Genomic DNA, 15190 nt, shown 5'->3' with positions numbered 1-15190 from the left:
GGGCGCAGTTCAGAAGGTTCCTACAGTCTCCCAACAATGGGGTGTCTATTCAGGGTTTTTCTTCGTAGATAAAAAAGATGGAAGATGGAAGGCCATCCTTGACCTATGTAAATAGGTTTTTGCATGTTTCAAAGTTTAGAATGGTTTCCCTCAGCTATGGAGTTCCTAACAATAAATGCTTAGTTCATAGTTTTAGACCTCAAGGATGCCTATTTTCCTATTTCTATCCATCCCGCCCACTGGAGGTATCTCAGCTTCCTTCATGGTTCTGAGATTTTTCAATATTTGGCCTTCCCATTTGGCCAGGCAATTGCACCCAGAGTCTTTGCTAAGTGCATGGCTGTTGTCATGACATGTTTGAGAACACCAGGGTGCTCAGTTGTTCCATAGGAGCACACTTTGAACCACTGGCCTCATGCCCTTTGGCACTACTAGCTAGGAAGGTAGTGTTCTTGTTGACTGTCCCTTCCACCAGGCGAATGAGTGAGCTTGTCGTACTGAGGGTTGACCCTACATTCCTAAAAGTTTTAATGAAAAGGTCATACTTCACTCCAGATTTAGAATTTTTACCCAAGGTAGTCTCAAAATTTCACTTGGCTCAGGAAGTGGTATTACTTGTTTTCTTTCTATCCCCTTCTACAAAGGCTGAAAAAACCCTCCACTGACTAGATGTCAGGAGGGCCCAGTTATACTGTAATCACAGAACCAAACAGTTTAGAATTGATAAATCTTCATTGATTTACTACTTGGGACCAAGGAAGGGGAGAGCCCGCTTCTCCGCAGTCGCTTTTTAGGTGGGCCATAACAGCAGTCCGATCATGTTATGAGTCTGTGGGTAAATCCTGCCCTCTGTACATCTGGGCCCACTCCACCAGGGCACAAGCTTCCTTGGCTGCTTTTCATTGGAAGGTGCTGCTCACTGACATGTGTAAGGCTGAAAATACACAGAAAATACGGAGGGTCTTCGGGTTGCATTCGGGATAGTCCTGATAGACTTTTGGGAAGTTGCAGGTGTGACTACGGGAAACCTTTCCACCCATGTGCCTCCCAAAATGTATACCAATGTATGCAAAAGTGTTCCACAACAGTCTCACACACAAGCAAGGCTTTGTTTGCGACCAAATCGCAGTCGTCTGGTTTGGAACTGCGCAAACGCCTGGGATGTTAAGTCCGAAGACCACCCCTCCAATCAAACACAAAATCACTCACACAGTTTTCAAGCACACTCACACACCTTCCCCTCTCCCTTTTCCTTCTACCAGACCTAAGGTCCTGCGGTTTCAGCCAAACCTGATGGCTGCTTACTCAGGCAGTACCTGGGAGTTGATCAGGCTCCCCTTCCTCTGTTAGCAGTGGGTACCAGAACTGAACTAGAGCCCCTTCTGACTCTCACCTGACTTCTGTGATTCTCCTCGGTGATGCAGGACTGGTTCTCGCGATCCTGTTGGGTTCAGATGGCACCCCACCCGAGACTGAGGTCAGGGTGTCTGTGTGTAACTTTCTTGACCAAAAAGGGTCGCGGTGCCAGAAAGGACTCAAAGGCATCCAAACCCCAGCCCCCAAGCTGGGTGGGCCAGAGGGGCGCAAGACCCCGTCTCCCCCCTCGTATCCAAGTCACGGCACCAAGGAATGTTGCGGGAAAACAGAGATTCGCGGAGGAGAGAGACCCGAGACAGTTATTCAAGAAAACAGTTTTATTACAGCTGATGCCCAGCCTGCAGTTGACAAGCAGAAAGACTGAGCCCTGATTGTACTGGGGGATGAACTTTTATCACAATTCCAGGCTAAGACATAACACGTCACCATTTGGTGCTTATCGGATAGTCAGGAGCACAATGCACAGCGGTTCTATCCAGTCTCCGTCATCATTTACCATGACTTTTCCCCCACTGACTCAACACACAGAGCTGTCTTGTACTGCAGCAGACTTCTTCCCTTGCTGTCTTAATGCATTCACACAGAAAGGAGAAAAGGTTATCAAGAACTAGTAAATCAAAGCACTTAAGTGGATCCTCCACATTCAGAGGAAGTCTACCTTGCTGTATCACCTGGTCAGCTGAGGACACCTTCATGAAACATTATGCACTGGGCCTGCAGTCGAGGAGAGATGCAGACGTGGGGAAAGCAGCACTCCAGTCATTGTTCCGGTGAGAGCGTCACCCCACTTCCTTCTTGGCAAGTAGTTTGCTAAAATCAAAATGTGGAGCTGCACTGAAGACGAAAGATGAAAACTTTTATGTTGCACGGGTGATGCACAAAGAGAGACGTGGCGAAAGTGGGAACAAAGCCCACTCGCCTTACTTTTATTCCCTCAGATGTTCACGCTCTATTTCCCCACTCCTGCTCTAATTGGTGGGTTCAAACCGCGCTCCCCAAAACTATTGGGTGGGTTATCGTTCGAGGTTTCTGATGTTCCCACTTTTACTCCCTAGGTTTATTGCATACATAACAAAAACAGTGTTGTACTTACCTATAACTGTTGCTCATCAACATCTTCTGTGCAGACGCACAATCCCCCCCCCCTCTCTCTCTCTCTCTCTCTCTCTCTCTCTCTCTCTCTCTCTCTCTCTTCACGTTGGACAAGCGGGAACTGAGGGAAGGGAGGCACCACTCCTCCAGAGCACATGATGGTTTAGGTGGGAAAAGCCGTTCACCCCACCTCCCAGTTCCTAGGGAAGCTACAAACTTCTATCCGCACCTAGCCTGCTTATGCACAGTCCCAACATGTGTCTGCACAGAAGATATCAAAGAACAACAATTACAGGTAAGTGCAGCTATGTTATACACGCTCTGTCTTAAACATACCTACTCAAGAGTAAGTGCCTTGGAGTCAAAGATAAATATACTCAGGATTGCAGCTTAAGGCTATAACTGAGCTCTCAGCTGGATGTGATGTAAGTTGGAAGTTTAACCCTTCGGTAAATCTCTACTTAGACTCCCTTACGGGAGTACTTCTGACTGCCTGTAAGCTCTAGCCCTGCGGCGAACCCATAAACAGATTTCAGCAGATGGCAAATCCATGAAACCAGTTTTATTGGTTAGAATCAACAGGTTTCAGAAGCCATATTCAAAAGAACGCTAGTATGGGGCAAAGGCAAGGTGCACAGCATATATAGAAAAGCAAAAGGAGATAACTGGTAACCTAGGCAACCCCCCTCCCAGAGGCAGGAAGGAGCACTTGGTGATTCCCACAGTATGGGAATCTATGAAGACTAAACACGGGGCACAGACTGGCCTTGGACAGAACAGCACAACAGCACCTGGGAGCAGCACAATCGCACTACCGCATACCATCCTCCTGGCTTGCTCCTGACATTCTGCCCCCCTAAAGAACCCCCCTCACCCTCCCACCGTGGGTTTGTGAGGGTAGGCTGCATGAAATTCTTGTACTAAGCAGGGGGCAGAGACATCACTGGCGCGCGCCCACTCATCCTGGGTGGGACCAAAATGTTTCTAGCAGATCAGGTACTGAATGCGAGAATCCAGTATTTTAGCCACTTCAAAATGCTCCTTCCCCCCCCACCACCATTTCAGGCACTTCAGGTTGTGGTTCAGGATGCCATTTTTGGGAAGGAACAAATGGTTTTAAAAGACTGACATGGAACACAGGATGGATTCTTCATAGGGACTTGGGCAAGGAGAGTTCCACAGCCACTGGATTAATAATCCGGGAAATGGGGAACAGACCTACATACTTGGCACTGAGCTTATCACATGGGCGGGTGGATCGTAGGTTCTTGGTGGACAAACAGACAAGATCCCCCACTTTGCATTCCATACTGGGGGAGCGATGTTTGTCAGCCTGAACCTTGTAATGCTGTTTGGCCTGCTCTATATTTTTAACCAGCCATGGCCAGGTTGTTTGAATAGAACGCACCCATCCAGACACATACGCTCCCCCTCCTCCTCAGAAACATCAATATGACCAGCGGGGCTAAACTCTTTACCATGGACAACCTGGAAAGGGCTGAATCCTGTGGATTGGTGAACCGCATTATTATAAGCATATTCAGCAAAAGGCAACAGGTCTACCCAATCATCTTGATGGTAATTAACGTAACAGCGTAAATAGCATTCCAACACCGCTTTTACCCTTTCAGTCTGACTGTCCGTTTGGGGATGGAAGGCACTAGACAGTCCTTGTTCCACTCCGACCAGTTTGAGAAAAGCCTTCCAGAATTTGGCCATGAAAGTTGACCCCCTGTCCATCACTATCTTGCGTGGGAAGGAATGTAGACGGAAGACATGTGACACAAAGAGGCGGGCCAATTTCAGGGCGGAAGGGATACCTGCGCAGGGTACAAGATGCACCTGTTTCGAAAACAGATCAGTAATTACCCAAAGAACTGTCTTTCCTCCACTAGGGGGTAGGTCCATCATGAAGTCCATTGCGATCCCTTCCCACGGTTTCGAGGGAGTCTCTAACAGTTGTAAAAGTTCGGGCGGTTTGCCCTGTGATCGTTTGGCCGCAGCACATATGGGGCAGCTGCAGATGAAGGAGTCCACATCTGATCGCATGCCCGCCCACCAAAACTGTCTCCGTAGCAAATGCAATGTTTTGAGGAATCCGAAATGTCCGGCGGTCTTGGCGCCATGAACCAAACCCAAAACCTCCCCCCGCAACGCTGCCGGAACATACAATTTAGAATCTTTGTACCAAAACTCCCCGCGTTTAAGTAAAGTAGCTGGGAGGATTTGCGAGGACAGTTCCACTTGATAACTGCGAAGGAGAATCTCCTTAAAGGAATCAGACAGTCCTTCCACACACCCCAGAGAGGAGTCAGCGGGCAGCTTGTCTGGGGACTGAGCCGATACAGGTGCAGGGAGTGACTGCACGGGGCGCTCGGGTCCCCGTACCTTGGGAACCGTGGCTGTCAGCCGCTCAGGGGGAGGAGGAAGCGAGGCATGCGGTGCTGTCGGCTCAGCCGAGCATGGGGCTTCCCCCCCATCAAAAGCGGCGGCAATGGGGATCGGGTCTGAGAGCGGGTTTGTATGGCCAAAGTGGACGACAGACCTCGTTGGGCAGGGGTGAACAGCGACTCTGTGGGCCGATCAACCTTGGTGGGATATTGGGGAAGTCTGGATAAAGCCAGAAGGTTTTGCTTCCCTGGTACATATTTTAGGACGAATCGAAACTGGGCAAAGAAGTCTGCCCGGCACATGTGGCCTCTAGGTTTTTGTGATCAGGCCACACTTCAAAGGGCACCTTGGAACCTTCTAATAACTGCCTCCACACTGTCAGGGCATGCTTCACCGCAGCGGCTTCCTTTTCCCAAACGGCCCAATTGAGTTCGGATTGAGTGAACTTTTTAGAAAAATAAGCGCACGGATGCTGGTGCCCATCCTCCCCCCGCTGCAGGAGTGCACCCCCCCCATTGCTACGTCAGAAGCGTCTACATGCACTATGAATGGTTGCAGTCCGGGTGCTGCAAAACAGGTTCGGGTGTAAAGAGCTGCTTAAGACTATTGAAGGCAGCTTGACACTGGGGGGTCCACTCCACCCGGGTGTTGGATAAGGTGGCTGTATTCCCCTTTCTCTTAAGGAGGTTCGTGATGGATGGCGCAATCTGAGCAAAATGTGGGAGGAACGCCCTGTAAAAATTAACGAACCCAAGGAATCTTTCGACCTGTTTATGAGAAGAGGGTGGTTCCCAATCGAGCACTGCTTGCACCTTTTCAGGATCCATAGTCAGTCCCTGGTGTGAGATAATATATCCCAGGAAAGTCAATTGCTTCCTATGGAACTCGCACTAAATAGACCACCACTCCTTTGAACAGTAGATCATGGAGGATCTCATTAATGAGTTGCATGAAGACCCCCGGGGCCCCTTTTAATCCAAAAGGCATCACCATAAATTCGAACATTCCAAAGCAACTAGAAAAGGCAGTCAGAGATTCAACCCCCTCCTGGATTCTGACTCTGTAATAAGCCTCAACTAAGTCCAATTTTGTGAAAATGTGTCCCTCTTTCAACTGTCCCAAGAGATCACAAATGAGGGGGATGGGATAAGCATTTGTTTGAGTAACAGCATTGAGTTTTCGAAAGTCAATACACAAACATAAATCTGTTTTCTTACGTATGAAGAAAGCCGGTGCCGAATAGGGCGTGGTGGAGGGTCGGATGAAACCGCGAGCCAAGTTCTTGTCTAAGAATTTGTGGAGCACGGCCCATTCCGTAGGACTCATAGGGTAGATTTTACTCTTTGGCAGTTTTTCATCCCCCACCACTTCAATAGCACAGTCCGTCCTGCGGTGGGGGGGTAACACATCACACTCCTGCACATTAAATACATCTGCAAAGTCCTGATAGTTGAGTGGCAATTGGGTCGGACTGGAGGTGTCCGAGACCAGGGCAGGAGTTGGTTTGATTACGGTTTTAACGGCCACTTCGTGTCGGTGCAATTCACATAGCGGGTTATTGAACGTTGAGGTCTCAGCTTCCCAGTCTATGGTGGGACTGTGCCCTTTGAGCCAATTTGCTCCCAACAGCACAGCATATCGAACATTGGGCACAATAGTGAAGTTGATTTGTTCCCAATGGTGGCCAATTCCCATTGCCACTCCGTGAGTCCGACGGTCGACTGTCCCCCCCCCCCTGAAATCACTGCCATCCATTTGAGCAAAGTGAACAGGTGTCAGTAAAGGGACTGACTTCACTTGGAGTGCCTTAAAGGTGGTTTCGTTAATTAACGAGCGGGCACACCCTGAGTCTATTAAGGGTTTAACTTGTAATTGAGGACCTTTTCTATAATGTTGTAATATCACATCTACATACACAGTCTCTTCTACTTCACTCACCATGACAGGAGCCTTGGGTTTCGCAGGAACACCTGCGGAAGTCTGCAGTATCACTCCCTCTACCGCAGATCCAGTCAGTTTTTTGGCTGGTCGACAGGAGACTCCAAGTTAAGGGCTGGGGAGTTCCAGTGGTTGCTCTCCTCTGAAGATGCGGGCTACTCTTTCCAGGAGTAATAATTGTAATCCTGGACCCCGATGGGTCCGCTGGCGATAGGTCCGTCGTCACTTCTCGGGCGTGTAGAGCTGGGGGCGTTTTTCGTCTTGGAGGGATGCTCCGCACGGCTGCGGTGCCTCTCCCCGGGCGCGTCCTCTCCTGCGAGGAGTCCCCTCTGGCTGGGGAGTGGGACTCGGCAGCCCCGGGCGTGACAGACAAGTGGCAGCGAAGTGACCCATGGCCTTGCAAATGAGGCAGGCTCTCCTTTGAAAATGCAATGCTTGGGTCTGGTGGAGGTAGAGCCAGCTTCCACGGGGCCTGAGGAGCGGCAGGTTTGGGAGGGTTTTTCTGGCTTCCCCCCTCCCTGGCCTGCAGTCGGGCAAGAGAAATAAACTGCTGGCGGCTTTCCACTTCTTCCACCAGTAAAATCCATTCTTCCAAGGTGGCTGGGTCTCGCTGCATGTATGCCCAGTTTAAAATCTCAGGGTGCAATGCTGCTCTGAAGTAGTGCACCCGGGTGGCTTCCGTCCAGTCCACTATTTTATTAGCGAGTCTTTGGAACTCATCCGCAAACTCTCAGACTGAGGAGGATCCTTGATGGAGTTGTAGGAGGGCCGCTTTGGCCTTCTCCCCTTTAAACAGATTGTCGTAGGCCAACCTGAGCTGCCCTCCTCCTCTGAGGAAGAGGAGTAGTTGGAACCTGGGCCCGTTCCTCCAAGGACTGCACTGGAACAGCAGGAACAGGCATCAGAGCCACCAAGACCCATGGCAGGGGATGAGGGCTGCTCATTCTGGCAGCAAACAGAACAGCAAGAAGAGCAGGACTCCTCGCCTGCAAGTTCTCCCAAGGCGGTTGAGAAGCAGAGAATCAGGGCCCGGCTTCAATTAAGGGAACAAAGGCAAAAGGCCAGGTGGGCCTTGAGAGATAGAGCAAAGACAATCAAGCCTAATCAGGGAGGAGTGGAAAACGTTGGAACCGCAAGGCTGATAAAAGGCCAGGCAGATTGCCAGAGTGCTTGTGGGTTCACAAGAATGTTGAAGGTCACTGACTGAGAGAAGCAAACAGAAGCTCCAGCAACTGAAGCTATCTCAGTCAACCCCAGCGTGCAAGCTGACGCCTGATCTGAGAAACAAGGAGATTGGACTGGTAAGTGCCTCTACTCCTTTACCTGCTAATTACCTTGGTCTAGCCTGGTCCACGGGAAGAGAAAAGCCTGCGTCAGGCTCTGGTCAACGCAGTACTCCCATTGCTGTTGTTGAAACCAGAGGCCAAGCCTTGGGCCTGGTTACTGCCTGCACGCTACACTCCTGCCTGAGTATGACACGTTGAACCCACCACAAACCCTTTCTTATCCACTGGCCTAAGATGGATGAGGAAGGAGCAGCTGCTTTAGCTGCCCAGAATCAGTCCCTGCAGGGGCAGGTGGTGCAGCTGACAAATATGGTGACCAGGTTACAGCAGCAGCTGCAGCAGGCTCAGCTGCAGCCTGCTCCCCCAGTGCGGCCACCCAAATGCCCAGTCTCCGTGCCGGAGAAGTTTTCGGCAATGTGGGGGAGTTTCCCACCTTTTTGGCCCAGTGCCAACTATTCATTCAACTCTGTCCAGGGGATTTCCCAGATGATAGCTCCAAAGTGGGATTTGTACTGAGCCTGCTGAAAGGACAGGCTGCCAAATGGTCTACCCCACTCCTTTTGCAACAGTCCCCCCTGCTTCGAGATTGGAGAAGATTTTTGGGAGAGCTCCAACGCACTTTTGCTAACCCTGTTCAAGCTGAAAATGCCAACAGGCAGATCTGCCTCCTTCTCCAGGGGCGGGGCTCTGTGGCCACCTATGCGGCGGAGTTCCAGCTGTTGGCCCAGGATTTAGCCTGGAATGAGGCCGCCCTGGCCGACCAGTTTGTGGAAGGGCTGTCAGAGGGGGTGTTGGACAAACTAGCTCGGGTCGAGCGACCCGCTACTTTACAGGAACTAATAGTGCTATGCCAATGCATAGACCATCGCTTGGAAGCCCAGAGGCAAGCCCGGGCCAAGGGGTAACGGAGGAGTGAGCCTCTCTACCAACCCATGTCTGGCCCAGTCCCCAGACTGCCGGCAGCAGAAGAGAGAGGTGGCGGTGAGCCCATGCAACTCGGGGTCGCCCGTGGACGGTTGACGGCCATGGAAAAGACCAGACGAAGAACCATGGGGCTCTGTCTGTACTGCTGCGGGTCCAGCCACTTTGCCAGCTCTTGTCCAGAGAAAGGCTGGCCTGGGAAAGTGGGAAACAGGCAGCCCCGGCTCGCAGCTCACCACGAGGCCCGGGGCGAATGGTTAGTTCCAGTGGGATCCGAGATCCCGGTGATGGGCCAATCTTCCTCTCCAGCTCCAATTACCTGATGGCCGACAAGTAGAGACGGTAGCCATGATTGACTCTGGGGCCTCCCTCTGTTTCATGGACTTGGACTTCGCACGCCAGAATCAGGTACCCATGCAGGCTAAGACCTCGGTCACCCGGGTGGAGGCCATAGATAGCGGCCCCCTAAAGTCAGGACCAGTCACCCATGAGACGGTGGTCCTGATTATGAGGATCGCCCAGTACCAAGCGCCACTTGACTTTGACTTGGTGTGCATGCCCCAGTTCCCGGTGGTGTTAGGCATGACCTAGCTAGCTCAGACAAACCCTGCCATTGATTGGACACAGCGCATAGTACGCATTCTGCTGGTAGCCCCAGATGCGCCGGGGTCTGTCATCTCCGCAGCACATCCCTGCCTGGACCCACCTGCACTCCCCGAACAGTACACAGACTTCAGGGACGTGTTCGAAGAGACCGGGGCGGACCAACTCCCCCCTCATCGCTCCTATGACTGTGCTATAAATCTCACCCCCGGGGCTCCGCTGCCTACCAGCCGCCTGTATTCTCTGCCCGAACCCGAACGGGTCGCCCTCCGCGAGTTCATACATAAGAATCTGGGTCGGGGATTCATCCGGCCCTCCACTTCACCTACCTCCGCACCGGTGCTCTTCGTGAAGAAAAAGGGTGAGTTGTGCCTCTGCCATGACTACAGGGCATTGAATAAAATCACGATCCGAGATCGCTACCCGTTATCTCTGATCCCAGAACTGCTAGAACGCCATCTGGGAGCAACTCGGTTCACGAAACTGGATCTACGGGGGGCGTACAACCTGATACGAATACGGGCAGATGATGAATGGAAAACTGCTTTTGGGACCCGGTATGGCCAGTTCAAGTACCTTGTCATGCCCTTCGGCCTGTGTAATGCTTTGGCGATCTTTCAGCGGTTCATTAATGAGGTGTTCCAGGACATGCTGGACCGGTATATAGTCATCTACCTCGATGACATCCTCATCTATTCTAGGGACCCTGACAGACATCCAGCACACGTCCGGTCCGTTTTGACCCGCCTCCGACAGCATGGGCTCTACGCCAAGCTAGAGAAGAGCGAATTTGACCAAACGGAATTAGAGTTCTTGGGTCATCGAGTTTCGTACCAGGGAATCCGCATGGATCCAGCCAAGATTGATGCAGTGCTGTCCTGGCAAGCTTCGCGGAACCGGAAGGACGTCCAATGGTTTCTGGGATTTGCCAATTATTACAGACAGTTCATCCCGGGGTTCGCCGCTCTCACAGTCCCCTTGACCCACTTGCTCAGACCCAAGGAACGGTTTCAGTGGTCACCTGAAGCACAACAAGCGTTCCAGGCCCTGAAGACCAGGTTCACCACTCAGCCAGTCTTGGTGTACCCCCATTGCTGTTGTTGAAACCAGAGGCCAAGCCTTGGGCCTGGTTACTGCCTGCATGCTACACTCCTGCCTGAGTACGACACGGATCCTCAAAATGTCTTCTCAATTCATTAAGCGACCGTATGGAGCGGGCCCGAGTATCAAAGTGGATGACCATCCATTCTGCAGCCTTTCCAGCTAGAAGTGAGGAAACGAACCTTACTCGGCTGTCTTCCATGGGAAAGGTATGCCCTTGTTCTCTCATGTAACTGTCTACTTGGTGAAGAGAACAGGGCAACACATCTGTGGAGCCATCAAATGTCACACACAATCAGGATTGCTTCCACTGCACCACCGGTCCCACTGGTTGAGGTGCTGGAGGCTGTCCTGGAGCCGGCTGCACCAGAGGCTGCTGGCCGGGGGGTTGTTGTCCCGGCTGCCCTGGCGGCGCTTGTACCAGAGGTTGCTGTGGTGCTGGCTGCGCTGGGGGCTGCTGGCCAGGGGGTTGCTGGCCTGGGACCCGTGCCTGCGCAGGTGCCACTTGAGCTCGCTGCAGGCGACTGTATTCACGCATCAACACATCCATTTGGTCCTGCATACGAGCCATACGATCCAAAAGCTCTCGGTTTTGAAACCTTAAGGCATGGATCTCCTCCTCAACCCCCCCGGTCCGTTGGGCTTGGCTGGCTTGGTAGTTTGTATTCCAGTCGCCCTCCTCTGCATACAAGTCCTCCTCCTCCTCATATTCTGGGACGTCGGGAGCAAAGGTGAGCCGCTGCCTGCGCACTGTGTCCCGGGGCAGGCCAGGTTCCAGGGAGCCCAAAGTCAACAAGGGGAGAGACCAGTCCGATCCCCCGTAAACTTTCGACCGTGCTCCCATTCCTGCCCGCGCCCGAGCGGCGGCCGCATCTGCCAACAGTTGCTCCTACGCTTGCCTTTGGTCAGCGAGCAGATGGTCCGCCTTGAGTTTGGCGGCGGCAGCCGTCACAATTGGTACGGCCGCCAGCTCCAAGAGTATTTGGATTTCCTTGTGCTGGCCCAACAGCGGTTGGACCTGTTGAGCCAGACCTGCAGGACCGAATTCAGGAGTTGGTATCTTCTCAACGTTGGCTGCCGTCGCCATGGCCGTCGTGAAATCCACAAGAACCAGGACTGTCCTGGCGGCAGCGTTCTGTGCTTCCCGGCAGCATAGAGTGGGATCCAGAACAGTTTGCAGAACCTCTCCCACCAGAGCCCCCACCATTGGGAAACAGAACTCGGGCCCCTGGATCGGGGCCTCCGACTCCTGTTGTGTCCCGCGGAGCATAAGCTCAGCCAACAACCGGGTTAGGAAAGTAAAGTCCTCTTGCGCTAACCGGGCCTCCTCCAGCAAAGTATCAAGTCCATAAAGGTCGTTGTGGGCACGTAGATCAGTGTCCTAAGTCCTCCAGGGGGTCGCCGCTGCCAGGCGACGCCACTGATCAATCACCAGCCCAACCAGCCGAACGGACTGTGCGTAAGTCCGCTGCGCCTCCTCCAAGACGACATGCCGAAAGTCAGGGTCCTTGGGGAGCTCGTCCTGCGCCCCAAGCCGAGGAGACGAGTGTCCAGGCAAACCCTCCAGGGCTCCAGCCAAGGTCAACAAGTAAGGATTGGGGTCTAGTGTCCTAATGTAAGCTCTAGCCCTGCGGCGAACCCATAAACAGATTTCAGCAGATGGCAAATCCACGAAAGCAGTTTTATTGGTTAGAATAGACAGGTTTCAGAAGCCATATTCAAAAGGACACTAGTACAGGGCAAAGACAAGCATATATGGAAAAGCAAAAGGAAATAACTGGTAACCTAGGCAACCCCCCTCCCAGAGGCAGGAAGGAGCACTTGACGATTCCCACAGTATGGGAATCTATGAAGACTAAACACGGGGCACAGACTGGCCTTGGACAGAACAGCACAACAGCACCTGGGAGCAGCACAATCGCACTAGCGCATACCATCCTCCTGGCTTGCTCCTGACACTGCCCCTTTCAAGGCCAAAATTTTGCATTAGATAAACTGGAACTCCAGCCCCTGCTTATCTGGAGAGGACCATCTGCAGGTGGAAAGCACTAATCAGGAGACTTGTTTAAGCCTTCTTGGGAAAGCAGCAACCGGTTGCCAAGAAGCATTGGTCAAGATTTGGAAACTTGGCCATCTAAGATGTCATTCTGGGCGAGGTTAATTTAAGTACAGGGAAAATGAAAAGACAGCCATCACAATAAGATACTAAGATTGGTTCACATTCATTTAATTTGCAGAAGTGGTTCTCATTTGCAGCTGGCAGCCGGAGAGGGGATGGATCAGGTGGAGAAAGGTTTGTTTGGGCAGGACCGGGGTGCGAGGACATTCAAAATTCTCCTAAACCTGGAAGCCTCTCCCAGTGACTTACCCATCAGCAAATGATACCTGATGAAGTCCCCGTCTTTGGAGGTCTTTAAGCTGAGGCTGGATGGCTATCTGCCGGGAGTGCTTTGATTATGGGATCCTGCATGGTGGGGGGAGGGTTGGGTTCACTGGGGATGTGGGGGAGAGGTAGTTGTTAATTTCCTGCATTGGGCAGGGGGTTGGACTAGATGACCCTGGTGGCCCCTTCCAACTCTATGATTCTATGATTCTACATCTAATGAAAAAATCTCCCCAAAAAGAGCACCTGGAAACCTAAGGGGTTTTTTTGCTTTCAGAAACTTTCCAGAAACTCACCAAGAGGAAGAAATCTTTGATTGATTGGGCTCTCCGCCGAAGTACCAGCACCCCAACAGGCAGCCCAGCATCACAGTCCCCAACCACCCCACGGAAACTCTTTGGTCTGTCCTTAACATCTGTTTGTCCTGATGGAAGCCTCCCCAAGCCAATCATGGTAAGGTGGGATCCTTGACACATAGACCTTAGGAGGTATTTGCAGCCATGCTTTTGAGCCTTTCTGGCCCTGAGCTTGTGGATTGTCCAAGTTTCTGCCTTTCCTTTGCCCATCTATCACCTCTGCTTTTCTCTCTGCCATTGATGGTCATTGCTAAAACCCAAGGTCAGACCACCCTTACGATGCTATTCATGCACAGAGGTATGCACCTGCATAGTGTCATGAGGAAGTATGGGACCTGAGCTATGATACCAGCAGTGAGGACTAGGAGCAGGTCCACTGGGCAGGAGACGGCCCCTGTAGTGGACCAGTGATGAGGCAGGCAGAGTGGTGTGAATGCTCGGCATCTCTGTGGGCGCATCTGCGGTGCAGATTCTTGTGCTCACTTTGGCTCACTGCTCTGGTTCAAAACTAGAAGCACAGGAAGTGGACTGCAAAGTTGCCTGCAGGAAGCAAATGTCTTCTTTCCACTGACCAAAATCTGCCACACAGTGTGGTGGTCCTTTACAGTAGTGACGGGCATGGATGAGGGAGGGAACCATGCAAGCAGAAGGATGAGGCAGAGAACCACGCACGTGCAGACTGTATTGTGTGTCCATCCACTTCCCCTCCTTGAAGAAGAAGAGTTGGTTTTTATATGCCGACTTTCTCTGCCACTTAAGGGAGAATCAAACCGGCTTACAATTGCCTTCCTTTCCCCTCCCCACAACAGACACCCTGTGAGGTAGGTGGCGCTGAGAGAGTGTGATCCAGCTGGCTTCATGTGTAGGAGTGGGGAAACAAAACCAGTTCACCAGATTAGCATCCGCCACTCATGTGGAGGAGTGGGGAATCAAACCCAGTTGTCCAGATCAGACTCCACCACTCCAAACCACTGCTCTTAACCACTACACCGCGCTGGCTCTCAAGAACACCACATTGCCAGGGGGGAAAAGCTCCAGAGTCACAAAGAAAATTAATCCTCCTTGCCAGATGCTAGGAATGAAATGCGCCTATGGTTCACATTAATAAGAGGGCAACATATATTATGAGGCCAAAGACTTGACTGGTTCTTCTCCACCATCCATGCTTCCTTGAAGGTCTTGTCTAAATGGTATGATAAGGCGCATTGCTTGTGAGAACCCGAAGCAATATGTCTGAAATTGACATTAAAGCCAAGAACCATCTTTGGTAAATATTCAGTGGATGGCTTTCCCCCCGCCTAGGATATTCTACAACTCCTCTACCAGGAAGGTCCTTCTACGAGGGGCATCTTCAGGCGCTCAGCAAACGCCAAGATATGCAAAGAGCTAAAAGAGAAACTCAACTCCGGAGACGAAGTGCGAGTGGATCGTGAATCTGTCTTTGTTGCAGCCGCCGTCATCACGGTAGGTCATATGTTAAGTACCTGCATAGCACTTTACAGTCTTTATTATTACAGTCCACAGGCCATTCAGAAGCAGAGTAAAACAGATACATAAAAACACTAATATAAAATAATTATCTACATAAAATCTCTGTATACATTACTTATCCTAATACATCTAAAAGGTTCAAGGTTAGAATCTGAGTAAACTATACACTTGATGTTATCTCATTGCAGAACGCAGAACCTTTGCCACAGATACAGTAGTTCATAAATATGCCAATAAAACAACAGTACATA

At 51.4% G+C, this 15190-nt stretch overlaps 1 protein-coding gene across 1 annotated transcript in view; it reads left to right on the top strand.

The window, feature by feature from the left end:
• The window catches only part of LOC130486356 (rho GTPase-activating protein 20-like), a 58021-nt gene that overhangs the window by 28893 nt on the left and 13938 nt on the right, over positions 1 to 15190 (top strand). Inside the window, exons 9-10 of the mRNA XM_056859617.1 lie at positions 13370 to 13545; positions 14751 to 14912. Of these exons, the coding sequence (XP_056715595.1) occupies positions 13370 to 13545; positions 14751 to 14912 (338 nt within the window). The remainder of the gene's footprint in view (positions 1 to 13369; positions 13546 to 14750; positions 14913 to 15190) is intronic.

This window comes from Euleptes europaea, chromosome 13 (genome assembly GCF_029931775.1).
Source record: "Euleptes europaea isolate rEulEur1 chromosome 13, rEulEur1.hap1, whole genome shotgun sequence".
Classification (NCBI taxonomy): domain Eukaryota; kingdom Metazoa; phylum Chordata; class Lepidosauria; order Squamata; family Sphaerodactylidae; genus Euleptes; species Euleptes europaea.
This window is presented reverse-complemented; position numbering and strand designations above follow the sequence as displayed.